The sequence below is a fragment of the Ricinus communis genome, chromosome 10 (genome assembly GCF_019578655.1).
Source record: "Ricinus communis isolate WT05 ecotype wild-type chromosome 10, ASM1957865v1, whole genome shotgun sequence".
Taxonomy (NCBI): Eukaryota; Viridiplantae; Streptophyta; class Magnoliopsida; order Malpighiales; family Euphorbiaceae; genus Ricinus; species Ricinus communis.
The window spans coordinates 12,326,172-12,347,811 of NC_063265.1; the positions used below are offsets into that span (position 1 = coordinate 12,326,172).

Here is a 21,640-nt window from a genome sequence, read left to right on the forward strand (position 1 = left end):
TAAAACAATTAGTATATTAAATTAATATTTAAAATATACTGATAATTGAGGGGTTATTATGCAAAAATAATTTTTGATAATTTTGTAATTAATTAAGTTGGAAAGGGTACTTTGGTAATTTTAAAGACTCTTTTGATAAAAATGACATCAGTTCAAAGGTAACAAATGTTAAACAGCATCGTGGAAGACCCTGTTTACCATAAGGGCCTGTTTGAGACATATGATTTTATTCCCTAATCAAAATTTGGATGTCGGTAGCTACTGCAGAGGAGGAATAGACTGATGAATTCGCTTGGGTTCTCTTACAACATCAGTCACTGTTGGTATTTCTTTTCTGCTTCACTGCACACGCAACTGAGAGCAAGTTTTCCAAAAGCTAGTAGTTCTTGCTGCCCTATATCATCATTCAGAATTGTGTGATCTACAACCTCAAATTAATTTTTGATTCTCTATATAGTGGACCGCATAATCTAGTACGCAACCGTGCTCGTTACCACATAGGAAAAGAACTTTTTCCGTTCAATAGCTGAAGTATGGTCACTATTGAAGAACAAAAGCAAAACACAACAGGTTTAAACCAGCAGTTAAAGACTGAGGGTCAAGGCCTCAGGTCTTATCATCACAGGCCAGAAAGCTGACATTAGGAGCAACCTTTCTTCCCTAAGGAAGAAAGGTCACTTCTACTAATCCCAGAACAGAAATAAAATCGTTGACATAGAGTTTAGGGTCTAAACGTCATAACAATAAGACCATTAATCTCAGGATTATACTCATTCATTAGATCTCAGAATAACAATTTGTAAATCATCACAGATTAATACCAACAATTATTTCATCTTTTTCACATGGTATCAGAGCAGTTTTGATCTTGTCATCATCTACCCAGCCTTAATCACACAAAACACTTCATCATCATGTCTCACAGTGACATTACCAAATTAACCAACATCACATTAAAAGGTAACTAGAACTACTTCGAATGGTCAAGGACAGTGTACATTAGCCTAAGTGGCAGAAAGAAATTAGAGTTCATCATAGGAACCCGAAACAAGCCACAGCCAATTAACTCTAATGAACCAACAAAAGAAGAAATTGAAGCAGCAGAAGAGTGGCAGACGACTGACCACATGGTCATGTCACTACTCACCAATACAATGAAGCCTCAGATAGCCAGGCTATGTATGCTACTGGCTTCATCACAGGCAATTTGGGACAAAGTAAAAAATTTGTATGGGCATGAGCAAAATTATGCACATATTTTTCATTTGAAACAGGAACTAGCTCAGATAAGGTAGGGGACTCGGACAAGCACGAGTTATGCCACAGAAGTTTTGACTCGGTGGGAAGAACTTCAGAGTTACCTCCCACCAACCACAGATCAAGAGGAGGCGAGAAGAAGAGAGGAACAAATTTAGTGTATACTTACCTGGGGGGACTCGATTCTAGCTACGAAGCCCTAAGATCTCAGATCTTACTGTCAAGCAATCTGCTTCACATCGATGCCATTATAGCAACAATCCAACATGAGGAAACATGACGGGCAATGATGGGGATTGCAAGCAGCTTAGACAACACAGAGTAAGCATATAACTCCAGCCTCTCGCACCCCCGCGACATGGCTCGAGTGTGAGGAGTGCCCGCCAGCGCCGAGAGGTGCAGCCACTGCCGAAAGAAGGGGCACACTCAGGAGCGCTGTTGGCACCTCCATCTGCACCTTCGGCCGAACATCAACAGGAACAAAAGAGGGAGAAATAGGAGACGGGAGAAGGAAGGAAGAAATGGCTTTGGTGGCGTGGAAGTGTCAAGTACAAATAACCCTAGTGGTTATGAGGGATATGATGCGGGTCGGGATGAGAAGAACGGGTCGGGTGTTTTTAACTTAATCCGACCCGGCTCTCATATCCTGACCTGACTCGACACACCCGACCCGGCCCATGTGGAGTGACCCGACCCGATCCGACCCGATTCGACTCCATCAGATGGTCCGACCCAAATCCAACAGAGAAATCCCAAATTTCTCAACTTATCTCCCAGCTTTAGTCAATTATTCAGCCTCTGCAATCTCGTGGGTCAGGTTTGGTATCGCAAAATTATATAAATTCTTTAATTAACTCTTCAAATTGGATACTTGACTCCGAGGCAACAGATCACATGATATGGGATGCCACAAAATTGTGAAATTTTGTTCCTACTAATTCAGTCATGTGACCGTTGCCAATGGACACCAAGCTAAAATCACTGATTTTGCCTCCTTGAAATTATTGTATAATGATATTCACAATGTTCTTCTTTTACTGGATTTCAAATCCAATTTATTATCCGTTGGTCATATCACCAGAAATTTAAATTGCAATGTTAATTTCTCATCATCTACAGTCTTATTTCAGGATTGAATCACAGAGAAGACGATTGGTGAAGGCCGCTTTGAGAATGGCCTCTATTATCTCATTAATCCTCCCAATCAGTGTCTAGTCTCCTCCAACCCTATTAGTCAAGACATTTTGATCCACTGGCGGTTTGGGCATCCGTCTGATCGTGTTTTAAATCAGCTTTTTTGTCTTAATATGAACACTAGTTACTGTGACATTTGCAAATTTGCCAAACATACTAGATTACCTTTTCCTGTATCTTCTACTACATCAGACCATATGTTTGATTTAATTCATTCCGATGTTTGGGGACCTGTCCCGTTACTTCTTATAATCACTTTCGCTATTTTGTCACCTTTATTGACGACCATTCTCGCACCACTTGGGTTTACTTATTAAAGGCAAAAATGAAGTTTTGCTTCCAGAATTTTTTTCCATTTTATTCAAAATCAGTATAATGTCAAAATTAAAATTTTTCGGTCAGATAATGGCACTGAATATATCAATAAATACTTTTCTAATTTTCTCTCTAACAAAGGAATTTTACATCAAACCACCTGCATTTATACTCCCGAACAAAATGGTGTTTCTGAAAGAAAAAATCGTCATCTTCTTGAAGTCACCAGATCAATTCTCTTTAAAAATAATGTTCCCCATATTTTTTGGTCGGATGCCCTCCTGACTGCTGCCTACCTCATCAATCGCCTACCTAGTCCCAAGCTCAAAAATCTCAGTCCCCTCAAAATTCTCAAGGGTCGGAAAATAGAATTAGGTCACATTCGAGTCTTTGGGTGCACAGCCTTTGTCCATGTTCGATGTTCTCATAAACTTGCCCCGAGTTATGTGAAAACAGTGTTCCTAGGATACTCTTCTAAAAAAAAGGGGTATAAATGTTACGACCCTTCCACACACAAGACCTATCTCTCTCGGGATGTGTCATTTAATGAATGTACCCCTTATTTCATAAATGACTCTCTCTCTCCATATGTGCCCTCTACTTTGTTATTTCCAGATAACCTTTCCTTTTTTTACAGTTTAGTCTTCACTACTCCATCCACCAGGGAGCCGCTTCCCGAGGCAATTCCCGATGCCACCTCTTCAGGGGGAGCCAATACCATTCCCGAGGCAACTTCTTCAAGGGGAGACAATGAGTCACAAGTTGAAGAAATTGCCCCGCGAAGATCATCTCGGCCTATCCGCCCTCCTGTCAGACTAAGGGACTATGTGTCCCACCAGGTGTCGTATCCCATCCAACACTTTATTAGTTATCACACTGTGTCCAATTCATATAAGACCTATCTAAGTAATCTCACTGCTCACACTGAGCCCTCTTCCTTCTATGAAGCTAACACCAACCCTAACTGGTGCAAGGCTATGAAGGAAGAGCTTCAGGCTCTTGAAAAAAAATGACACATGGGAATTAATATCTCTGCCATAGAATAAAAAACCTGTGGGGTGAAAATGGGTGTACAAAATCAAATATAAACATGATGGGACGATTGAGCGATATAAGGCTAGACTGGTAACAAAAGGGTTCACTCAAATATATGGGGTAGACTATCAGAAAACCTTTGCTCCAGTAGCTAAAATGAGCACCGTTCGCATTTTATTATCTATTGCTATTAACTCAGGATGGAGCTTATTTCAAATGGATGTGAAAAATGCGTTCCTCCAAGGGTCTCTCTCGAAGAAGTCTACATGACCCTACCTCCAGGTTACAAGCCTACAACCGATTAATCCCTGGTATGTAAGCTAAAAAAGGCTATCTATGGATTGAAACAGTCGCCAAGTGCATAGTATGCCAAGCTAAGCCACTTTCTCTTAAGAATTAATTTCATTAAATGTGCATCTAATTCCTCTATGTTTGTCAAACACACTCACACATGCACCGTCGTTGTCCTTGTTTATGTTGATGACATCATCATAACAGGTAACAATAATAAAGAAATTGAAAAAGTTAAACAAAAACTAAAAAGAGAATTTGACATCAAAGACCTCGGTCAACTGTCATACTTTCTTGGAAAGAAATAGCCAAATCTCATAAAGGCCTGTTTCTATCCCAAAGGAAGTACGTCCTTGATCTGTTAAAAGAAACAGAAAAAATAGGGGTGAAACCTATAGATACACCAATGGAGACTAAAGTCAAACTTAACCTAGAAGATGGCGATCCTTTAGATAATATAGGGCATTATCAACGCCTAATAGGAAAACTAATCTACCTCACTGTCACCAGACCAGATATCACCTATGCAGTGAGTATGGTAAGCCAGTTCATGCATGCACCACGTACTAGTCATTTGGATGCCATCGATAGGATTCTTAGGTATCTCAAGGGCACCCCTGGTCAAGGTATTTGGATGAAAAATAATAGTACAAATGATATTGTTGGTTTTTTCGATGCAGATTGGGCCGGAAGCTGTGACAGAAAATCAACTTCTGGTTTTTGTACCTTTGTGGGTGGCAACCTAGTAACGTGGAAAAGCAAAAAATAAACTGTAAGTGTAAGATCCAGCGTATAAGCAGAATACAGAGCAATAGTATCAACAGCCAGCGAGCTAATATGGATCAAACAAGTACTTACAGACATGGAAATTGAATGCAAAGGCCCAATAAAGATGTACTGTGACAATCAAGCAGCAAGGCACATTGCTTCAAACCCTATCTTCCACGAACGCACTAAGCACATTGAAGTAGACTGCCACTTCATAAAGGAGCGAAATTGAAACTCCATTCATCAGAAGCCACGAATAGTTGGCAGACATTCTCACAAAAGCCTAGAACAAAGCTAATCATCAAAATCTTCTTAGCAAGATGAGATCGGTCAACCTATTCGAACCCATCTTGAGGGGGAGTGTTGAAGAACAAAAGCAAAACACAACAAGTCTAAACCAACAGTTAAAGACTAAGGGTCAAGGCCTCAAGTCTTATCATCACAGGCCAGAAAGCTGACATTAGGAGCAACCTTTCTTCCCTAAGGAAGAAAGATCACTTCTACTAATCCCAGAATAGAAATAAGATCGTTGACATAGAATTTAGGGTCTAAACATCATAGCAATAAAACCGTTAATCTCAAATGTATATAGGGTCATACTCATTCATTAGATCTCAGAATAACAATTTGTAAATCATCACAGATCAATACCAATAATTATTTCATCTTTTTCACAGACACACCAAAACAGAAAACATTAAGCTTCTCAGTTACATAACCTGAACAAGCATATTTAGGTGCCAAGTTTCCTATTCTTCCATGCACGGCATCTACTATGACATGCGACTCACCATCAGGAATAGATATTAGAAGAGAAAAATCTGTAATCTTGGGAACATAGTCTTTACGCAATATTATGGTAGATAGTCTAAAATCTCTAAGAACAACGGGCCTTGAAAGAGCAGTGTGTAGATAAGCAACTGCCATAGTTTTTTTAAGTGTGAATCAATATTACCTCACTTATATATGTTTTACAGAACAAGAAAAGATGAAAATAAAATTATAATATTTTAGGAGTATCCCGATAGCTGATTTGATGGTAAATCATCTATAAAATAATTTTATTATTAAAAGAATATTATTACTAATATTAAATTATAGAAATCTAAAGATATTAATTTATAATATAGTAAAATAAATCACATAGTACTTCTTTATCACGAAAAAAATTAGTCCTCTGAGTGCAAAAGCGCCTAACCACAAAGTATATTTTTGTACTTTTTTCAAATATCTTTTCAATGCTACAATGTGTCGAGAACCTGTGATACATTGTAGTACACGGGCTTAATTTTGTATCTGATATTATTACAAAAAGTAATACTCCAGTACTAAAGAAGAGAAATAAACAACCAGGAATTTCCATAGATGTATTATTAATAATATTATACCATGCATCTAAGCCCATCAAATTAACTCCAACAACAGAATTGATCTCAACAATTACTACTTGCAGACTGATAGATTTGCCTTAGTTGTTTTGCCACTTCAGTAATTGCTGGCCTATTTTCTTCAAGATCACAGGAGCACTGAAGGGCAAGCAGAGAAAACTTTTGTAGTTGCTGCTCTTTCCCAGGCCAGGGACCCTCTTGTAAAATAAAGGGGTCTACTACAATTTCATAGTTAAACCTTTTTGTCTCCGCATATGCCTTCAGACCGTCCACCAAATAATTCTCAGGAGTTGCAAAAGGAAGAGGATGTTGCATCCTCTTTCCAGTCAAAAGCGAAAGGAGAACTACACCGAAACTATAAACATCCACCTTCTCATTTATAGTACTTTTTGAGAAGAACTCCGCAGCAAGAAATCCTAGTGTCTCCTTTGGGACTTTCTCAGTACGTACTCCATGTTCTATATGGTATTCACCTTCAGGAATGGGTGCGGACAAAGAAAAATCAGTGAGCTTGGGAACATAATCTTGATCTAGCAGGATATTTCAAGGTTTGATATCTCTATGAATAATAGGCCTTGGAAATGCAGTGTGAAGATACGCAATGGCAGTAGCTGCACCAATTGCAATCCTTAGCCTATTTGTCCATGATAAAGGTTGAAAACCAGCTAGATGGGGATTATAAATGCGATCATGAAGTGTTCCATTTTCAGCAGATTCAAAAACTAGAATTGGAAGTTCAGTCTCTAAGCAGCATCCTAGCAGTTTTAGAGCATCTTTATGAGAGTTCATTTGCGATGCGAACACAATCTCACTGATAGGAGAGCTCATTTGCGATGCGAACACAATCTCACTGATAGGAGAGCTCATTTGCGATGCGAACACAATCTCACTGATAGGAGAGCTCATTTGCGATGTGAACACAATCTCACTGATATAATTTTGATTTACTGCATACTTTTTCAAGATTATTGGGCGATCCCGTGGACAACATATAGAACCCATCATCCCAGAAAACTTGACTATGATCATAGTTTTTAGTAGCATTGTTGAGATCTTTGACAGAGAACCAACGGATTGGATTACCTCCACCATTATTGAAAGAGATTGAAGCCTCTACTAGCATCCTCCCATTTTTCACGAATGCTGTCTCTGCTTCTGCTTCCCTATCTTGCTTGGCTCTGAAGCATGCGATCATCTTTCTTGCCTATAGACTGTTCACTGTTCACTTGCTGTGGTATAGAGAAACAGAGTTCAGGTTCTATGAAATTGTGCTAGCATGTATGCAGTTCAGTGACTTCAAAAACTAAATAAAGGTGAAAAAGAGGTAGAAAAAAAAAAAGTACCTGTCCCAATTAAGAAATCTTCAATTCCCAAGAATCCTCTGTAAGAAAAAAGCAAAACAAAAACAGGGACACAATCGTCTAGTGGGGTATAGAAAAAATTGGAAGAAATTGGTTTCTTTGATGTTGCAGGGTTGACTTGGTTGCACGTCTACTTTAGGGTCTATACTACAGGATAACAGGAGGAAGTTTCCCATAAATTTCTCTTCAGGACTTGTTAATTTGCAACAGGGACTCCATTAAGTACTGATGTAACATCGTAATCAGAAGAGTTATCTAAAACTGAAGTCATAAGGGGAAGTCTTCAAAGAAAGAAGAAAATAGAAGACAGTCCATCAATCTCTAAATATCGCTTCCAAAACGAAGAAGAGAGAAATAAGGAACAATTTTCATACATGCTATTGAAATATTAATAATTACTCCTTCCATCCTATAAAATAATTCACTTTCAATTTACACATCAATTAAGGAAAAGTTATTTTGGATAATATCTTTAAATTTTATCACTATTTTTTATTAAAATTTCCATAAAAGATATAGTTTCAAATTATAAAATGTAAAATTAATTGTATATGATAATATTTATGGTAATTAATGAAAGGAATTACTTATTAAATTAATAATTAAAAAAATAGATTATAAATTGCAAGGACCAAAAGTAAGAAATATGTTTGTGAGAAATGACCAAATTGTATTAATTAACAATTAATACTTTTACGGTCAAATAATCTCATGAATTAACAACTAATGACCATTGTTTCAAAAGAAAAACAATTAATGGCCATATAATAGGAAGCTGGATTTTCTCAGAAAAAAATATGAAGCTGGATTTGTTTATTCAGGAAGAGCAGAGAAAATTCGAAAAGCTTGCTAACATAGACATGGTAACCAAATCAGAAAGTGATAAAGATGAAGGAATGGGGAAAAATGTTGTTGTAAGAGGGAAGCACTAACAATTAGAAATAAGAGAGAGATAAAAATGCCTGAGTTGTTTTGCCACATCAGTAATTTCTGTCTATTCTCTTCATCCGGGTCAATGCACTGAACGCCAAGCATTAAAACAGCTTTCAATTGTTGCTCCTTTTCAGGCCATGGCCCCTCTTCAACGATTATGGGGTCTATGGTTAAGTCAAGCTTCTGCCGAGTGCGGGTTAAAAAAGTTTCCTGTCGTTTTTTCTCAGACCATGACACCTTTTCAACAATTAAGCTGCCTATGATCTCATCAAACCTTGCATCCTTTAGTATATTTTCCCAATTACCTTGGAATGGTTTTTGGCCGGTCAGAAGAACTAGAAGAAGTACTCCAAAACTAAAAACATCAATCTTCTCATTGAATATTCCTGAACGGGCGTACTCAGGAGCAGCATACCCGCAGGTTCCCATAACAAAATCCTCTATGTGGGTTTCACCTTCAGGAATTGACATGGATAGTGAAAAATCCGTCACTTTTGCTACAGAGTCTTCGTCTAGCCAGACATTTGAGAGTGTAATATGTCTATGAACAACGGGTCTGGGAAATGCAGTATGGAGATAAGCAATCACATTAGCTGCATCAACAGCAATCTTCAACCTACGTCGAAAACTTGCACTATCTGTTTTGTAGATGTAATCATGTAGATTTCCTTTCTCAGCATATTCAAAAACTAGAATGGGAATTTCGGACTCTAAACAGCATCCTAGCAATTTCAGAACATTTTTATGCCTGCTCATCTCTGACGCAAACACAATATCATTGATAGGACAAACTCTTTCATGAATATTAGTACGGTATCTTTTCACAATCACAGGACGCTCTCGCAGAAAACCCTTATAATGTGTATGCCATCCTCCTTCATAAATAACATTATTTTGGGAGTAACTATTTGTTGCAGTTTGGAGCTCTTCAACGGAGAAGCAACGGATAGGATTACCTCTGCCATTATTAAAGGCAATCGACTTTTCTAATAGTATTCCTCCATTCCTCATTAGCGCTTTCTCATTCTCATCCATGTTGTCTCTAAAGCATGAAAACATATTTGCCTATCCTGTCCACCAAACCACAAATTCGCACACTATAAAAACATACCGACTCTGAGACTACCGTGTGAGCTAGCTTATCAAAACACGAAATATCAGATTATAAATTCATCCATTCTTCTACTCTTTTCTTTTTCCAATCTTTCTTGCGTTTCCATGCTCTCCTACTGATCAATCTAGTTTTAAAATTTCATAAGAACTAAAGAGAAATCTTAATGTTCTACAAGTCTTACCAGACTTATGACGAAAAGGTTCGCGTTTTCAATTAGACAAACATATATACGCATACTAAAACTAAAACTAGAAGATACAGACATAGCTGAGGATGAATTAATTAAAGATAAGATGATGTACCTGTTTGTAGCCCAGTTATCTGATCGCACCAGAGATAAATGATATGCAGTTTTGTTGATGCTCAAAAAGCTGTAGCTAACAAGAATCTCTCTTAGTGTAGGCAGCATCAGCTTCTTCGAAGTTTCATATCGAAGGACGAGTCACGCTGCACATTGAATAAATGACCCCAGATATTTTCCTAGTCAACTACTAGTCAACTATCTCTAATTACATTTTCATATGATTATAGTTGATGAAGACCGTATTTATAAGGTCCAAGCACGATAGGGTAATTGATCATAAACTCATTTATGATTCATGATTAAGAGTTTTAGTTAAAAGTAAAAACACACACATACTATAAAAAGAAAACAATTAGTTCCCAATTTATTGAATAAAATTTAAAATAATTAAAGGATCATTATTTTATTTGTTAAAAGAAAAAAAGGTTTCTTTGATGTTAGAGAGTTGAATTGGCTGCACATCTACTTGTGGTTCACACTAGAAGATAAAAAGTGGAGGGAGTTTCGCATAAATTTCTGTTATGAACTAGTCAATTGTCTTAAATAGTCTTCAAAGCTTTATACTGTTTTAGCTTTCATGGTAAATTCTATGTGTTATGAGGACATTTACCAATTATATGTACTTAATTAAGAAAGCTTTTCTTGTAAACATGTCATTTCCATTGCTTATTGATGTGAAATTGGATAAGAAAGAGGTAAGAAAACAAAGCAAAATTTTAAATTTCCCTATTGGTTACCCTAGTAGGATGAAATTGGGGTCAACATATATATGTCAGACTCGTATGGAAATTTGAGGTCAATAGAAAAAAATCATTGGACAGAAACTTCATTGTTCCATGGTGAAATGGGCTTAGACCAGATAAACACCTTCTGAAACTGGAAAATGCAGAAGGCCCAGAAGAAGCTATGGGCTTCCCATTGCCAGGACAGGAAAACCAGTGAAAGGATGTTGACACAGAGCAACCTGTCGTGTGGATATGTTTATTGCATTGTTTATGCCTCGGTTCTTTTTGAGGTAGTTTTACACCACCTTCGTTTCTTGTGCTAATTTTATCGGCATGCTGCATGCCATTGCTACACTTTGTAATACAGATTGCATATACCATACAGAAAAGTTGATGAAAATATCATCCGGCACAAAAAGTAACTTTTGAGTGGGTGATTTTTGACATCGAGTAGTCAAAATAATGTTTTTACAAGTGTTAACAAATGATCAATCAAGTTATCAGATACCACCGTTTAGAAGAGAATAAGAACGGCATAATACAATACTTCGAGACCTATGAGAATATGCCCATGAATAAACCTAGCTGGGTATGAGAAACAAAAAGAAGCACTTATGTGAAAACATCATAACCATCTCATCTCTTTTAGGAGAGAAATCCGTGTCAGTTTCCTGTAAATAACTACCTTAATAAGGAGATATCTCGGCAAAAAATTTTCCATCGACACTATTTCAAACTCAGAATATTTGAGTTGATTTTGCCAGTAACGCAGCCAGCCAATCACCTAGTGTTGATGCAGAGCTTCCCTCTTTAAGAGTCATGCCAGCATATTGCGACAACATTTCCTGCAAATGACCCATTTATAGCCACATATCAGCCAAAAGTTCTCGACGCACAAGCAAAAAGGCTCGGGAAGCGATTGACTGGAATTCCATTAAAGTTGGATCTTTAAAAATTTTCAATTTTCTGGAAGAAATGTCTTCGGGTCTGAATTATCAAAAGAGAAGCTGTCATTGCAAAAGGAAAGGTGTTTTAAGTAAGCAGAATCCACTGTCAACCTCCTGTTTTATGTGTTCTCTGGATCCACCATTAATTTTTACCATCTTATGCTACCAGTGATAAAGATATGGATGACACTTTGGTTTCACTCGCAAGTAGCAAAATTACAATAACGTTAGAAAGTTTATATCACCTGATAATCTGTTAGTAGGCCACAGTTCTCAGCCTTCTGCTTTTCGATTAGTTTGTCCACTGTTTGATCCAGCAACTGGCATCTGACAATCTGCAGAAGAAACCAAGAAGAGCGTAACATTGTAGCCTAAATGATCTGTGAAGTTCTAATACCACACCAAATCTCTCCATGAATGCTGCATTTATACTGTCTATCCCATTATGACACCTACCATAACAATTGCAGCCTCCCAAGTTTCAAAAACATAATAGTAGATCCAAATAAAGCTCTAGATAAAGTACTCATTAAAGCTCTCAAAGCAGACCAACTCAATATCACAAGGCATATTTTGTCCTGCAGTACTATATAGACTGATCTGAGAAAGAGAGGATAAAATGGAATTTGAGACACAGGGATCAAAGAATAACTCCATTGAAAATTGGAAAAGCTTAAAATTTCAATGAAACTTGTGGCTAAATGTAGAAGCCATTTGGGAAGTTAATTCATTTCTACTGCATGAAGAAGATCTGAAAAGAAATAGAAGTACCTTTATTAACTTAACTTCTGTGCCAGAGGCCAGTAGCAACTAGCTCTTCCTTTCTCTTGATCCAAGCACCAGGAAACCTGAAAATAAAAAAGGAATGTTCACTTTCATTCATATCAATAACAAAGGAAACTGGATTTTGCTCTACCCTTTTCCCTCCCTCTTTCCACTTTCCCTCCCAACCAACCATACAGCAAGGTACAGAAATTTCTACCATACTATACATATTAGACAGAAATCTTTACAACAGAAAAAAAAAAAAAAAAACCTTTTGAATGTACTCTTCAGATGAATCGCACAGAAGCCACTGTCGAGTCAATTGAGAGTAGTAAGTAGCTGTTTCTTCAAGCATTGCCATCTCAAAATCTTCATAATAGCTTACTCCTTCATCCTTATGGAATTCCATGAACGAAAGAACAACTTTCTTCAGCAGGTCGTGATCAATGTGCAATCCCATGCGCTCTTGATTGATCTGAAAAAGAAAATACAAATTAAATATTGGTTTCAGAGACAGAAATCAAAACCATAGATACAAACCAACGATATTGCAGCCGCCTGGAATTCAGAATATAACTCTCTGATAACCTGAGATTTAGGATAGCCAGATTGATAATTATAAACAGTTAGAAATGGTAAGCAATTATGGATGGATAACAACTTCTGCTTACCATATCCTGGAAGCAATTATGGGAGATCTCATTAAGTGGAAGCATTGGATCGTAGTGACAGATAAAATTGCGGCCAAGATACTCAAAAAATCTGCAAAGCCAAGTTGCCATCAACCTATAATTTGACAACATTAGGGTAAAATCTCTCAACAATGGGGCATTACATTTGTTTATCAAAGATGGCAACACCTGAGAGTAAGAGGAATAAATGGATCAGTACTGTTTTTGTTACCACCCTGAACCGTTTCTGCTACTAGTTCAAGGTTCAAAAGCTGCTATCTAGCATAATATACCAATATTAGTAACAATTATATTCATGCATTTCATATTTTAAAAACTATATTAAAAAGAGAAACTCTACTTCAAACCAGAATAGCACGAGTAATAATAGTGTGATAGAGAAAACTAACTATTGAGATAACAGTTTGTTCCATTGTCTCCTTAAATCTTTCATAAAGCCATATTGAATTGTCATACGATCCAGCAGAAACAAGTTCATAAGCAGAGCTATCACATATCAATCAAGTGAAGGATTATCTCATAACAATTAAACAATATGATTGACCAATAAATAAACATATTTTAATCATCTGCAATTTTATAAAAGGATACTAATGAAACATGAAACATTCTTCCATACTAAACTTTGTTTCAATATTTCCTTGCAGCATGATCTTCTTCGCCTTCATTATTGCTTCTTCACATATCATCTTCCTATAATTTTCCTCTTCTTCTGTCATTTTCCTCACCATATTTGTCCAAATATATATCTAAACCAAAATAAGTAGCAATTACTAATGGCTTGTTTGGAATAAATAAGTATTAAGTAATGTGTTGAAAGATCATGTGAATTTTGGCATGATTTCATTTCTTTGAAAATCCCTTGGTTTTTTCTTAAGGTGGAAGAATTTAGTTCCACATCAGCTAGTAGAATTTACTAAATACAATTCAATTGAACTGAATTCTTGCAGTTTTCAGACTTTTCAAAAAAGTAAAGATAAACAGGCATTGAACTAAATTCAAATCTCCCAGAAAAATGCAAGCAAGCATGCATTTATTAAAAATTGCTCACATAACATGAACACATATGACATCAGTAATCAAGCCATGAAATGAAAATTGTAATAATTAATAAAACCTCAAAAGGCGCAGTGAGGAAGAGAGCTTGTGCATGCCACTATGCCGTAGAAGAGAAGGTTTTTAAGTAAGAGTTCGTCGTCAAGATTGAACCAACGTCTTGTGTTTAGATAGATTATTGAGAAGAGGAAAACAGGAGGGTATTATTGCAATTAAGTCAAAATAAAGGATTTTTTCGTTTTTGATTGATGATTTCGTTTTCCCTCCATAAAGGGCTTTATGGGTTTATGAACGAGCCTTCTTGTGGCCCAACGGTTGGATTAACTGATAAAGTTCTATTTGGAATTATGATTTAATTAAGCTTTTTTTAGTGATCTAATTAAGTTTAATCGAGTGTTAAGTAAAAATATGATTCTGCATAAATAGAATTCATGTAATCTAATAACGTCCCTCATTTTCCCTAAGAATCATATTAGATATAAATATATCCAGAAGATGTCAATGTAACCAGCTGTGAGGTTGTGGGTTATAATCCTATTTATAAATACAAATATAGATGTATCATAATCAGTACAAATTTGGATTTATACATTTACCTTAAAAATACTAAATTTATAAATATTAAATTCTTAATAGAAAGATTTCTTTTTTTTTTTTTTTTTGTTTATGAGGATTACTGGAAAGATTTAAAATAATATATGATTTCAATTAATTCATGATAACATTAGAAAATCAACATGGCATAGGATTAGAAAATAATTTAAAAAAATGTTGGTTGATGGACGAGGAATGCTCTTAAATTGAAATGAGAATGGAAGGAATTTTGTAGAAAATGTATACAAAAAGTAAAATAAATCATATTTCATATTCATTCCAAAAATTGAAGTGTACCAAATTGTATGAATAAATACCAAATGTCCTATAGTTGAAATGGTGCACTATAGTTAAAACCTCATAATTGAAGATATTAATTATTGGTCTGCTGCCATATTAGCAGAACCAGAGCTGCCCATTAATTGGTGCAATACAAATAAATGTAAAATATATTTTAAAATTAATCTAAATTTTTTAAAAATAAGGGATAAAAAAATAAAAATAAAAATCACAGTCATAAGTTTAGAATCATTTTTGCAATTCTGTGAAATTTGATATAGCCTGGTCATTCTAAGAATTTAATAAACTAAAACTTTAATTAAAAATTTCTTTATATTATATTATATAAAATATAAATTTATAAATGAATTGTATAATAAGTAATGGGATTTCTCTATATCAAACACAATATTAAGAAATCAAAATATTATTTTTGAAACTGCAAGGATTCAAATGCTTTAGATACTAATTCTCAGGAGGTTATTTGTAATTTGTTTCCCAAAAGGCAAAAGCATATTATAGAAGAAAAAGGAAAAAGCTTCTCCAGTTTCACGCTCGCCGTTCTGCCTAATAACTGGAATAAATTTCAGCAAGCTGAATCGCCAATTCTCAGAACAGTTGAGTTAGGGTTACTGAGTCAAGCAATGGCCGATTTTCAAACCTCGACTCACAGAGTCAAGTGGATCTTCACTCCTCAACAGCTGGTAACTCGCTCATTATCTTTTGTATTTCTGCTGTTTGGTTCCCTCGAAATTGAATGAGAGCAGGTTGTCCGTAATTTCCTCCCAGAATCTTGCTTTTGTGTTACTTTTATCGTCTTTCTTGTGATATCTTGCTACGGTAATTAAAAAATTTAGCTAAATTTTAATGAATTCTTCATTAGAAGAATGTAATATTTTTATGATTTCCATAAGTTATCATAGTAACCATGTTTAGCTTCTAAACAGGTAGAGAAGCACAAAGCTACTAATCAAAGAGCCAAACAAATGTTGGAGAAAGTATGCTATGCTACAGGCACAGCTATCTTTTTTTTTTCTTTTTCTTTTTTTTTTCTATTTTGCTGCAGTTATAATAATTCTTTTAAGCTTTGCTATTCCTATTTTGAAGTATGGCACAACAAGAATGGAGGTAGATGTTGATGGGTCAATATCATATCCTGAACCTCAAGTGAACACTGGAGACAATGGTAGACACTTTCGGTTTCATTCTTCGCTGAATTTTAACCTATGATGATTGGTTCACTGCCGTAGGTTCTTTTCATCTTCAGTTTCTAGAAATGCTCTTATGATTCCTGTTTTTTCATGTCAGCTGATAAACATTCTCGTCCAAAGTCATTGAGTGTTGACGAAGAACAATTTATGCGAGTATACTATGAATTTAAACTTCGAGAAGTTTGCAGCGCATTCTATTTTCCCCATAAAATTCAGGCAAGTAGCATTCTTTCCTAAATAATCAGGATGATGATTATTGCCACAAAAGGATAATAAATTCATGGCTGTTTAGGTTTTACTGATGCCATACTGAGATATCATGTATTGCAGGCTACGGCACTCATATACTTTAAAAGATTTTACCTTCAATGGTCGGTCATGGAGCATGATCCAAAACACATAATGTATGATTTATTAGATCCCTTTCCTATATATGCTAATTTATTAAGTGCGATTATTATCATCATAAATCACCCTTGTATAATATTCTTTAGTTTTTGGTCTGCCTTGATTAATATCTTGCAATCACCATTTTGCACACACAGGTTAACCTGTATATATGCAGCATGTAAGATTGAAGAAAATCATGTATCTGCAGAGGAGCTTGGTAAGGGGATTTCTCAGGATCATCAAATGATTCTCAATTACGAGATGATTGTTCTTCAGGCATGGATATGGATCTTGTTTACTGTTCCCCATCTTGCTAGTACTCTTTTTTGTATTAAACATAAATCTCTTTTTATGCAGAGTTTGGACTTTGATCTTATTGTATATGCTCCATACCGTTCAGTTGAAGGTTTTATCAATGATATGGAGGTAAGTTCAGCTAAAAATTTGTTGTTGTGGTTCCTCTACCTCTGGCAAAAGTGTTCTACATTTGACCTTGTTTTAATCATGTGGTTAATTTGTATTTCTTGAAGCTTACTTCAATTTCTCTTCAAATTCTGTGTTGCAATCTTGACATTTAGTTTTGGCCTGATAGGACTTCTGCCATGCAACGGATGATCAGACTCAAATGTTGAAGGTAATCACTGACTTTTACCTTGGATTATTATGACTGTTATGACTGGATAACCTGTTTGATACTATTTCCTTTGATCATTAGTTTCTAATGGATACATTATCTGTCATCTTCCCCTTAATTAAATATTGGAAATATTTTCTGAGAATGTCTGAAACCAGCAATGCATTTTTAATCCAATAAATGGTTGCATGTAATGGTCCAACTAGCTTTTTCTTACTGTCATTGATATTTGACATTAATCTGGTGGATTAATATTTTGTAGGATTTGCAAGTAAGTGCAGTAGCAGAAGTTGACAAAATCATGTTTACTGATGCACCATTGCTTTTTCCTCCGGGGCAGGTATCCTTTGCGGAAACTTGGCTTACTTCATTGTTTTGGAATATGATGCTTTTTTTCTTCCCAGGTGCAAATGTGTGTATGATTGAATTTATATTTGCGTCCCTTTTGCATTACTTTTACTGTTTCACTTGAATGCTGGGGAATTTGCCAGAGATCAATGCAGAAAGAAAAGAGAGTGTCTCAATACAGAATCGAATGGTTGATTAAATTTAGCTTGGCTAATTCTAGCTTGTCCTTTCATGTAATTAACTAATTTCATTTTACTTCCTCATTCATCAATTTGGTGCAGTTAGCATTGGCTGCTTTACGAAGTGCAAATGGGATGCATCGTGTGCTTGATTTTGAAAGGTTAGGGTTGTGCTATGCAACTTCCCCTTCTCCTTCCCCTCCCTTTCTCTCCCTCTCCTCCTCTTTGTATGTTGACTACACTTTGACTAGCAACTACGGAATCATTGGTTGGATTGAGATTGGTCTGGAGCTCAACTTGTTTCTGGTCAAAAAGTGAAATTTATACAGTACTTGTTTGCAGATACCTAAGGGACATTCTCTCTCGTCAGAATTTGGTGCATACAATTTCAAATCTCACTGAATCTCTAGATGCAATAGATTCTTGGGTATCAATTTCTTCTCTCAGTTTTAATTTGATGCAAAATTATTCTATGTCACCCCTCCGATGGAAATTTGGTGCATCCAATTCAATTGTAGAGAGATCTGATTCTTTTCCTGTTGCATTTTTTAATTTATCCTCTATTGTAATTTTGCTGGTTCCACATACAGGTAAAGAAGTACAAATTCCCTACAGAAAAGGATATGAAGCACATTAATAGGAAGCTGAAGTCTTGTTGGGGTCATAGCTCGCACGACGAGTACTTTTTATATGCTTGCTTATTTTCAAACAATTATTGGCCCTATAGAGTCTTTGCATTGTTTGTCCTAACTAACACCAGTTTTTATTGCTTGGCAACAGAAAGAATCGGGAGAAGAAATCAAAACACAAGTCCCATAAGAGTTCAAATGAAATGCAAAATGGCCCGTCCATGTAGTTGTATGTTCTGCCTTGTAAATTGAAGTTCCCACTTTTAAAATGGGGATTATTGAGTTGGTTTTGGCTCCTTATATTTTGTTTGGTTTGGGTACCATATTGTCTTTAAAATTGTGATACGAGGACCCTTCAATCCCTCTCATCGGGCAATTTGCCTATTGAGTCTCTCCTTAAGGAGTTTATCATAGGAGTATAGCAGGGTTCTTGAAACCATAATTTGCTACATCAAAAACTGGTGGTTGGACCATCTTAATGGGGCTGAACCTTTTTCTTTTCATCTTGATTGTACTAACTTCGGTTTCAATGTGATTTCAGGTAAATGGAACCTTCATTCTTTTGCTGGTTAAAATAGGAATCTTCTTGGCCAAAAAGAAATATTATGTATCCATGGATCTTTGGATAGTAGAGGGAAAAAAACCTGTATTTTGCCACCATAGAGTACGAGATGCGGAATCACACTAATCATTGAGATGCATTTTCAAATTGTAAGGAAAATATTGCTGTCGGAATGGAGTAATTTGTTCATCTTTTTCTTTTTTTCTATTGGATCCCTGTGGGATCTAATTTTGCAGATCCCCATTAATCGCCAGATGAATATTATCGGCATGTTTATTTGTAGAGGATTTTATTCTGTTTTTAAGAAAAATGAATTTTTATTTTATTTTTATAGAAAATTATAAAATTTGTAAAACATATTTACTTTCTAGATTTTGTTAAAAATTTTCTATTTTAAGTAATATTTTAAGTGTAAATGGGAGATTTGGAATAAATAAAAATATAATAAACATGGTAAAACTTTTTAGTTACAATTTCGAAAATGCAAAAACTGTTTTCTATTTTTATTTTAGAGAAATACTAAAAATAAATAAATTTGAAAAGTTGAAAACTGGACATAGTTTTCTATTTACTAAGTAGATAGATTCTATATTTTCCATTTCTGTTCTGCGCGAGAAGCAAGTAGGAATTCTCTGCCAATAGGGAATTCCCACTGCGTTGCCATTTCTATCCGATCATATTCCTTTACACATTGATTAAGAAATAATCCAACTGTAGGAACAGGTTTAATATACAGGGGTTCAAACATTTCGGCGCAAGTGCTAGAGTAAACCTGTATTATGGGACTGTTTAACAAATTGAATTTCATTTTCTTCTTGTCGTTTTCTTGCAAGCCCAGTAGCGGCCAGTTAAAAATCCTAAGGCCTGAGATTATTATGGCCTTCAGGCCTGGCTATTGGGCGCGTCTTAAGAAAAATAGGTTCACGGGAGCAGACTGAAAACGGCGTCGTACTCTAGTTTCTTCCTTGGAATATCATTTTCCTTAACCCCTAGTCCCCTACATACAAAACCCAGAGAAAATTTTGAGAAAAGCTTCCACTTTGATGGCGTCTGTATTCTCCATTAGCTCAAGTATGCCTCTCAGTGCCCCGAAATCCTCGGTCAAGGTAACACTCCTTTCAGCTTATTATTCAATAAGAAACAATTGTATGTGCTTTTTTCTTTAAAATTATCTTGATAGTCTTACTATTTGAATACTCATTGGTTAGATTTTTTTTCAGCATAAATCCGAGGTCTGATTAAATTCTCACTGTGCACAATCGGCCGCATTTTGAAATTCTTTAAGCTTTCTCTGATTCATATAATGCGTTTCTGTGTAATTTCAAAATTCAGTATCATCTTATAAAGTTTTGCACCTACGAGATTATTTCTTTGCTGTATGATCAATCAATTTTATCTATTTAGTAGTTAATACTATATATAAAAATTAATTTTTGCCTGTACTTAATTTGTTGCAGGAATTTCAATTAAGGAAAGTTCAAGTAGCTCTTGCTAGACTTTCAAGCAAACCTACAGCTGGAACCGGTATGTTTACTCGCTTTTGCATTTTAGATTTTATGTTTCTTGTCAAAGATCTTGAAGCATGCTCATCGTATTGATTACATATTAAGTTTGATGGGTTAAAAGTACCTTTGATTATGTTCATAATGCTGCTGCATTTTAGTAAGGAATATGTAGATTGGTCAATTGAAGTTATTACGAGTTTGAGACATACCAATTTCAATCTCAAATTGAAGTTAATTAGGCTGCAAAGCAAGACTATTTTTCTCCACTCCCGCATTGGATTGTATAAGGCTATTATTCTTAATGATTTATTTGGATTTTTGTCTGCAGCAACCAACCACGTCCTTCTTCTTGCATCCTTTGGCTCGTATAGAGATTTTTCTTCTGTGGGGCGCTGTCATGGATATTTAACTCCCACAGACCATTTTGGTGAACTTGTTTCTTGTTGTATGAATGTAAGTTTGTATAATCACAAAGTTATAAGTGGTTATTGGGTAGGACCTGATATTGATGATGGTTGGGGATTCGTGGAGGCTTTTGTTAATCAAATTACTTGATTTCTTTTTATGAATTTTCTTCTGAATGGTTTGCATCATCTGCCGTACATGCTTTGCTTTGTGGAGATCATGTTGAATATAAATCATAAGGAATGATGAGAATTTGTTGATATATAAGGTCCTCAAATTCAAAAGAACTGTCTCTTGATGCCATAGACTGCCTTGCTAAGGAAGTCTTAGAGCATTTCTCTATCCTGGATGACTTGGCTTATTTTATCATATCTGTAACAATGTTCACTAATTATTTACACAGTTACCACAAGGCATATGAATGCCACTAAATTCCTGGAGGGGTATTTAAGATGATTCGACTCTTGAAACTTCCATGGGGCATGTGAGTTTTGCCAAACCACTTAAAAACCCACCCTTCCCATATCATTCCGTTTCACAACCTTGGCAAACAACTTGTAATGTTGGTGTTTCAGCAGCAGGATAGCTATCAAGAGCCAGAATTATTGGGATAGCCATCTGTTTTAGACATGACTCAAAGTAACAGTGGTTTTTAGCGTTCATGCATTGTTGCAAGAACTATAGAATGCCTGTATCCTTCGTCATATCTGCATGAAAATTACTTTTTTGGTTCAACTAAGTTCTTGGGACCATTAGGGG

At 35.7% G+C, this 21,640-nt stretch overlaps 4 protein-coding genes and 1 pseudogene across 10 annotated transcripts; 2 read left to right on the forward strand and 3 right to left on the reverse strand.

Moving 5' to 3' along the window:
* Positions 1 to 6,054: 6,054 nt before the first annotated feature.
* On the reverse strand, positions 6,055 to 10,164 carry LOC8285585 (non-functional pseudokinase ZED1). Of its 2 annotated transcripts, none has more exons than XM_025156116.2 (3): positions 9,959 to 10,164; positions 7,592 to 9,607; positions 6,055 to 7,477 (listed from the first exon to the last, which is right to left on the reverse strand). In XM_025156116.2, the coding sequence occupies exon 2, from the start codon at positions 9,599 to 9,601 to the stop codon at positions 8,459 to 8,461; it is 1,143 nt and encodes a 380-aa protein (XP_025011884.1). In that variant the 5' UTR covers positions 9,602 to 9,607; positions 9,959 to 10,164; the 3' UTR covers positions 6,055 to 7,477; positions 7,592 to 8,458. The 2 variants fall into 2 exon arrangements, with proteins under 2 accessions (XP_025011884.1, XP_025011883.1); XM_025156115.2 differs by having other exon boundaries at positions 7,592 to 9,612.
* LOC8285583 (non-functional pseudokinase ZRK2) lies at positions 6,294 to 7,154 on the reverse strand. Its single transcript, XM_015714866.1, has 2 exons — positions 6,866 to 7,154; positions 6,294 to 6,778 (listed from the first exon to the last, which is right to left on the reverse strand). Exons 1-2 carry the CDS (start codon positions 7,152 to 7,154, stop codon positions 6,294 to 6,296), a joined length of 774 nt encoding a protein of 257 aa, XP_015570352.1.
* A 911-nt stretch (positions 10,165 to 11,075) lies between the features above and the next one.
* On the reverse strand, positions 11,076 to 14,402 carry LOC8285586 (annotated as a pseudogene).
* Positions 14,403 to 15,529: 1,127 nt separating this feature from the next.
* On the forward strand, positions 15,530 to 19,160 carry LOC8287059 (cyclin-H1-1). Of its 6 annotated transcripts, XM_015714845.3 has the most exons (14): positions 15,532 to 15,722; positions 15,966 to 16,016; positions 16,126 to 16,204; positions 16,327 to 16,445; positions 16,560 to 16,633; positions 16,775 to 16,895; positions 16,977 to 17,045; positions 17,212 to 17,253; positions 17,516 to 17,593; positions 17,883 to 17,941; positions 18,123 to 18,207; positions 18,371 to 18,459; positions 18,561 to 18,638; positions 18,951 to 19,160. In XM_015714845.3, the coding sequence occupies exons 1-13, from the start codon at positions 15,663 to 15,665 to the stop codon at positions 18,634 to 18,636; spliced, it is 1,002 nt and encodes a 333-aa protein (XP_015570331.1). In that variant the 5' UTR covers positions 15,532 to 15,662; the 3' UTR covers positions 18,637 to 18,638; positions 18,951 to 19,160. The 6 variants fall into 6 exon arrangements, 4 of the variants coding, with proteins under 4 accessions (XP_015570330.1, XP_015570329.1, XP_015570332.1 ...); XM_015714844.3 differs by having other exon boundaries at positions 15,530 to 15,722; positions 17,516 to 17,524; positions 18,371 to 18,638; XM_015714843.3 differs by having other exon boundaries at positions 15,531 to 15,722; positions 18,371 to 18,638.
* A 463-nt stretch (positions 19,161 to 19,623) lies between these two features.
* On the forward strand, positions 19,624 to 21,069 carry LOC8287060. The gene is made up of 3 exons (XM_002512358.4): positions 19,624 to 20,077; positions 20,429 to 20,495; positions 20,805 to 21,069. Exons 1-3 carry the CDS (start codon positions 20,015 to 20,017, stop codon positions 21,029 to 21,031), a joined length of 357 nt encoding a protein of 118 aa, XP_002512404.1. The 5' UTR covers positions 19,624 to 20,014; the 3' UTR covers positions 21,032 to 21,069.
* Positions 21,070 to 21,640: the final 571 nt, after the last annotated feature.

Coding starts and splice junctions, on each gene's coding strand:
- LOC8285583 (XM_015714866.1), bottom strand. CDS start 7,154: ATGAGCTCTCCTATCAGTGAGATTGTGTTCGCATCGCAAATGAGCTCT. Junction 6,779..6,865: donor TAGGCTAAGGATTGCAATTG/GTGCAGCTACTG, acceptor ATATCCTGCTAG/ATCAAGATTATGTTCCCAAG.
- LOC8285585 (XM_025156116.2), bottom strand. CDS start 9,601: ATGTTTTCATGCTTTAGAGACAACATGGATGAGAATGAGAAAGCGCTA.
- LOC8287059 (XM_015714843.3), top strand. CDS start 15,663: ATGGCCGATTTTCAAACCTCGACTCACAGAGTCAAGTGGATCTTCACT. Junction 16,017..16,125: donor CCAAACAAATGTTGGAGAAA/GTATGCTATGCT, acceptor CCTATTTTGAAG/TATGGCACAACAAGAATGGA. Junction 18,208..18,370: donor TAGATGCAATAGATTCTTGG/GTATCAATTTCT, acceptor TTCCACATACAG/GTAAAGAAGTACAAATTCCC.
- LOC8287060 (XM_002512358.4), top strand. CDS start 20,015: ATGGCGTCTGTATTCTCCATTAGCTCAAGTATGCCTCTCAGTGCCCCG. Junction 20,078..20,428: donor CCCCGAAATCCTCGGTCAAG/GTAACACTCCTT, acceptor AATTTGTTGCAG/GAATTTCAATTAAGGAAAGT. Junction 20,496..20,804: donor CAAACCTACAGCTGGAACCG/GTATGTTTACTC, acceptor TTTTGTCTGCAG/CAACCAACCACGTCCTTCTT.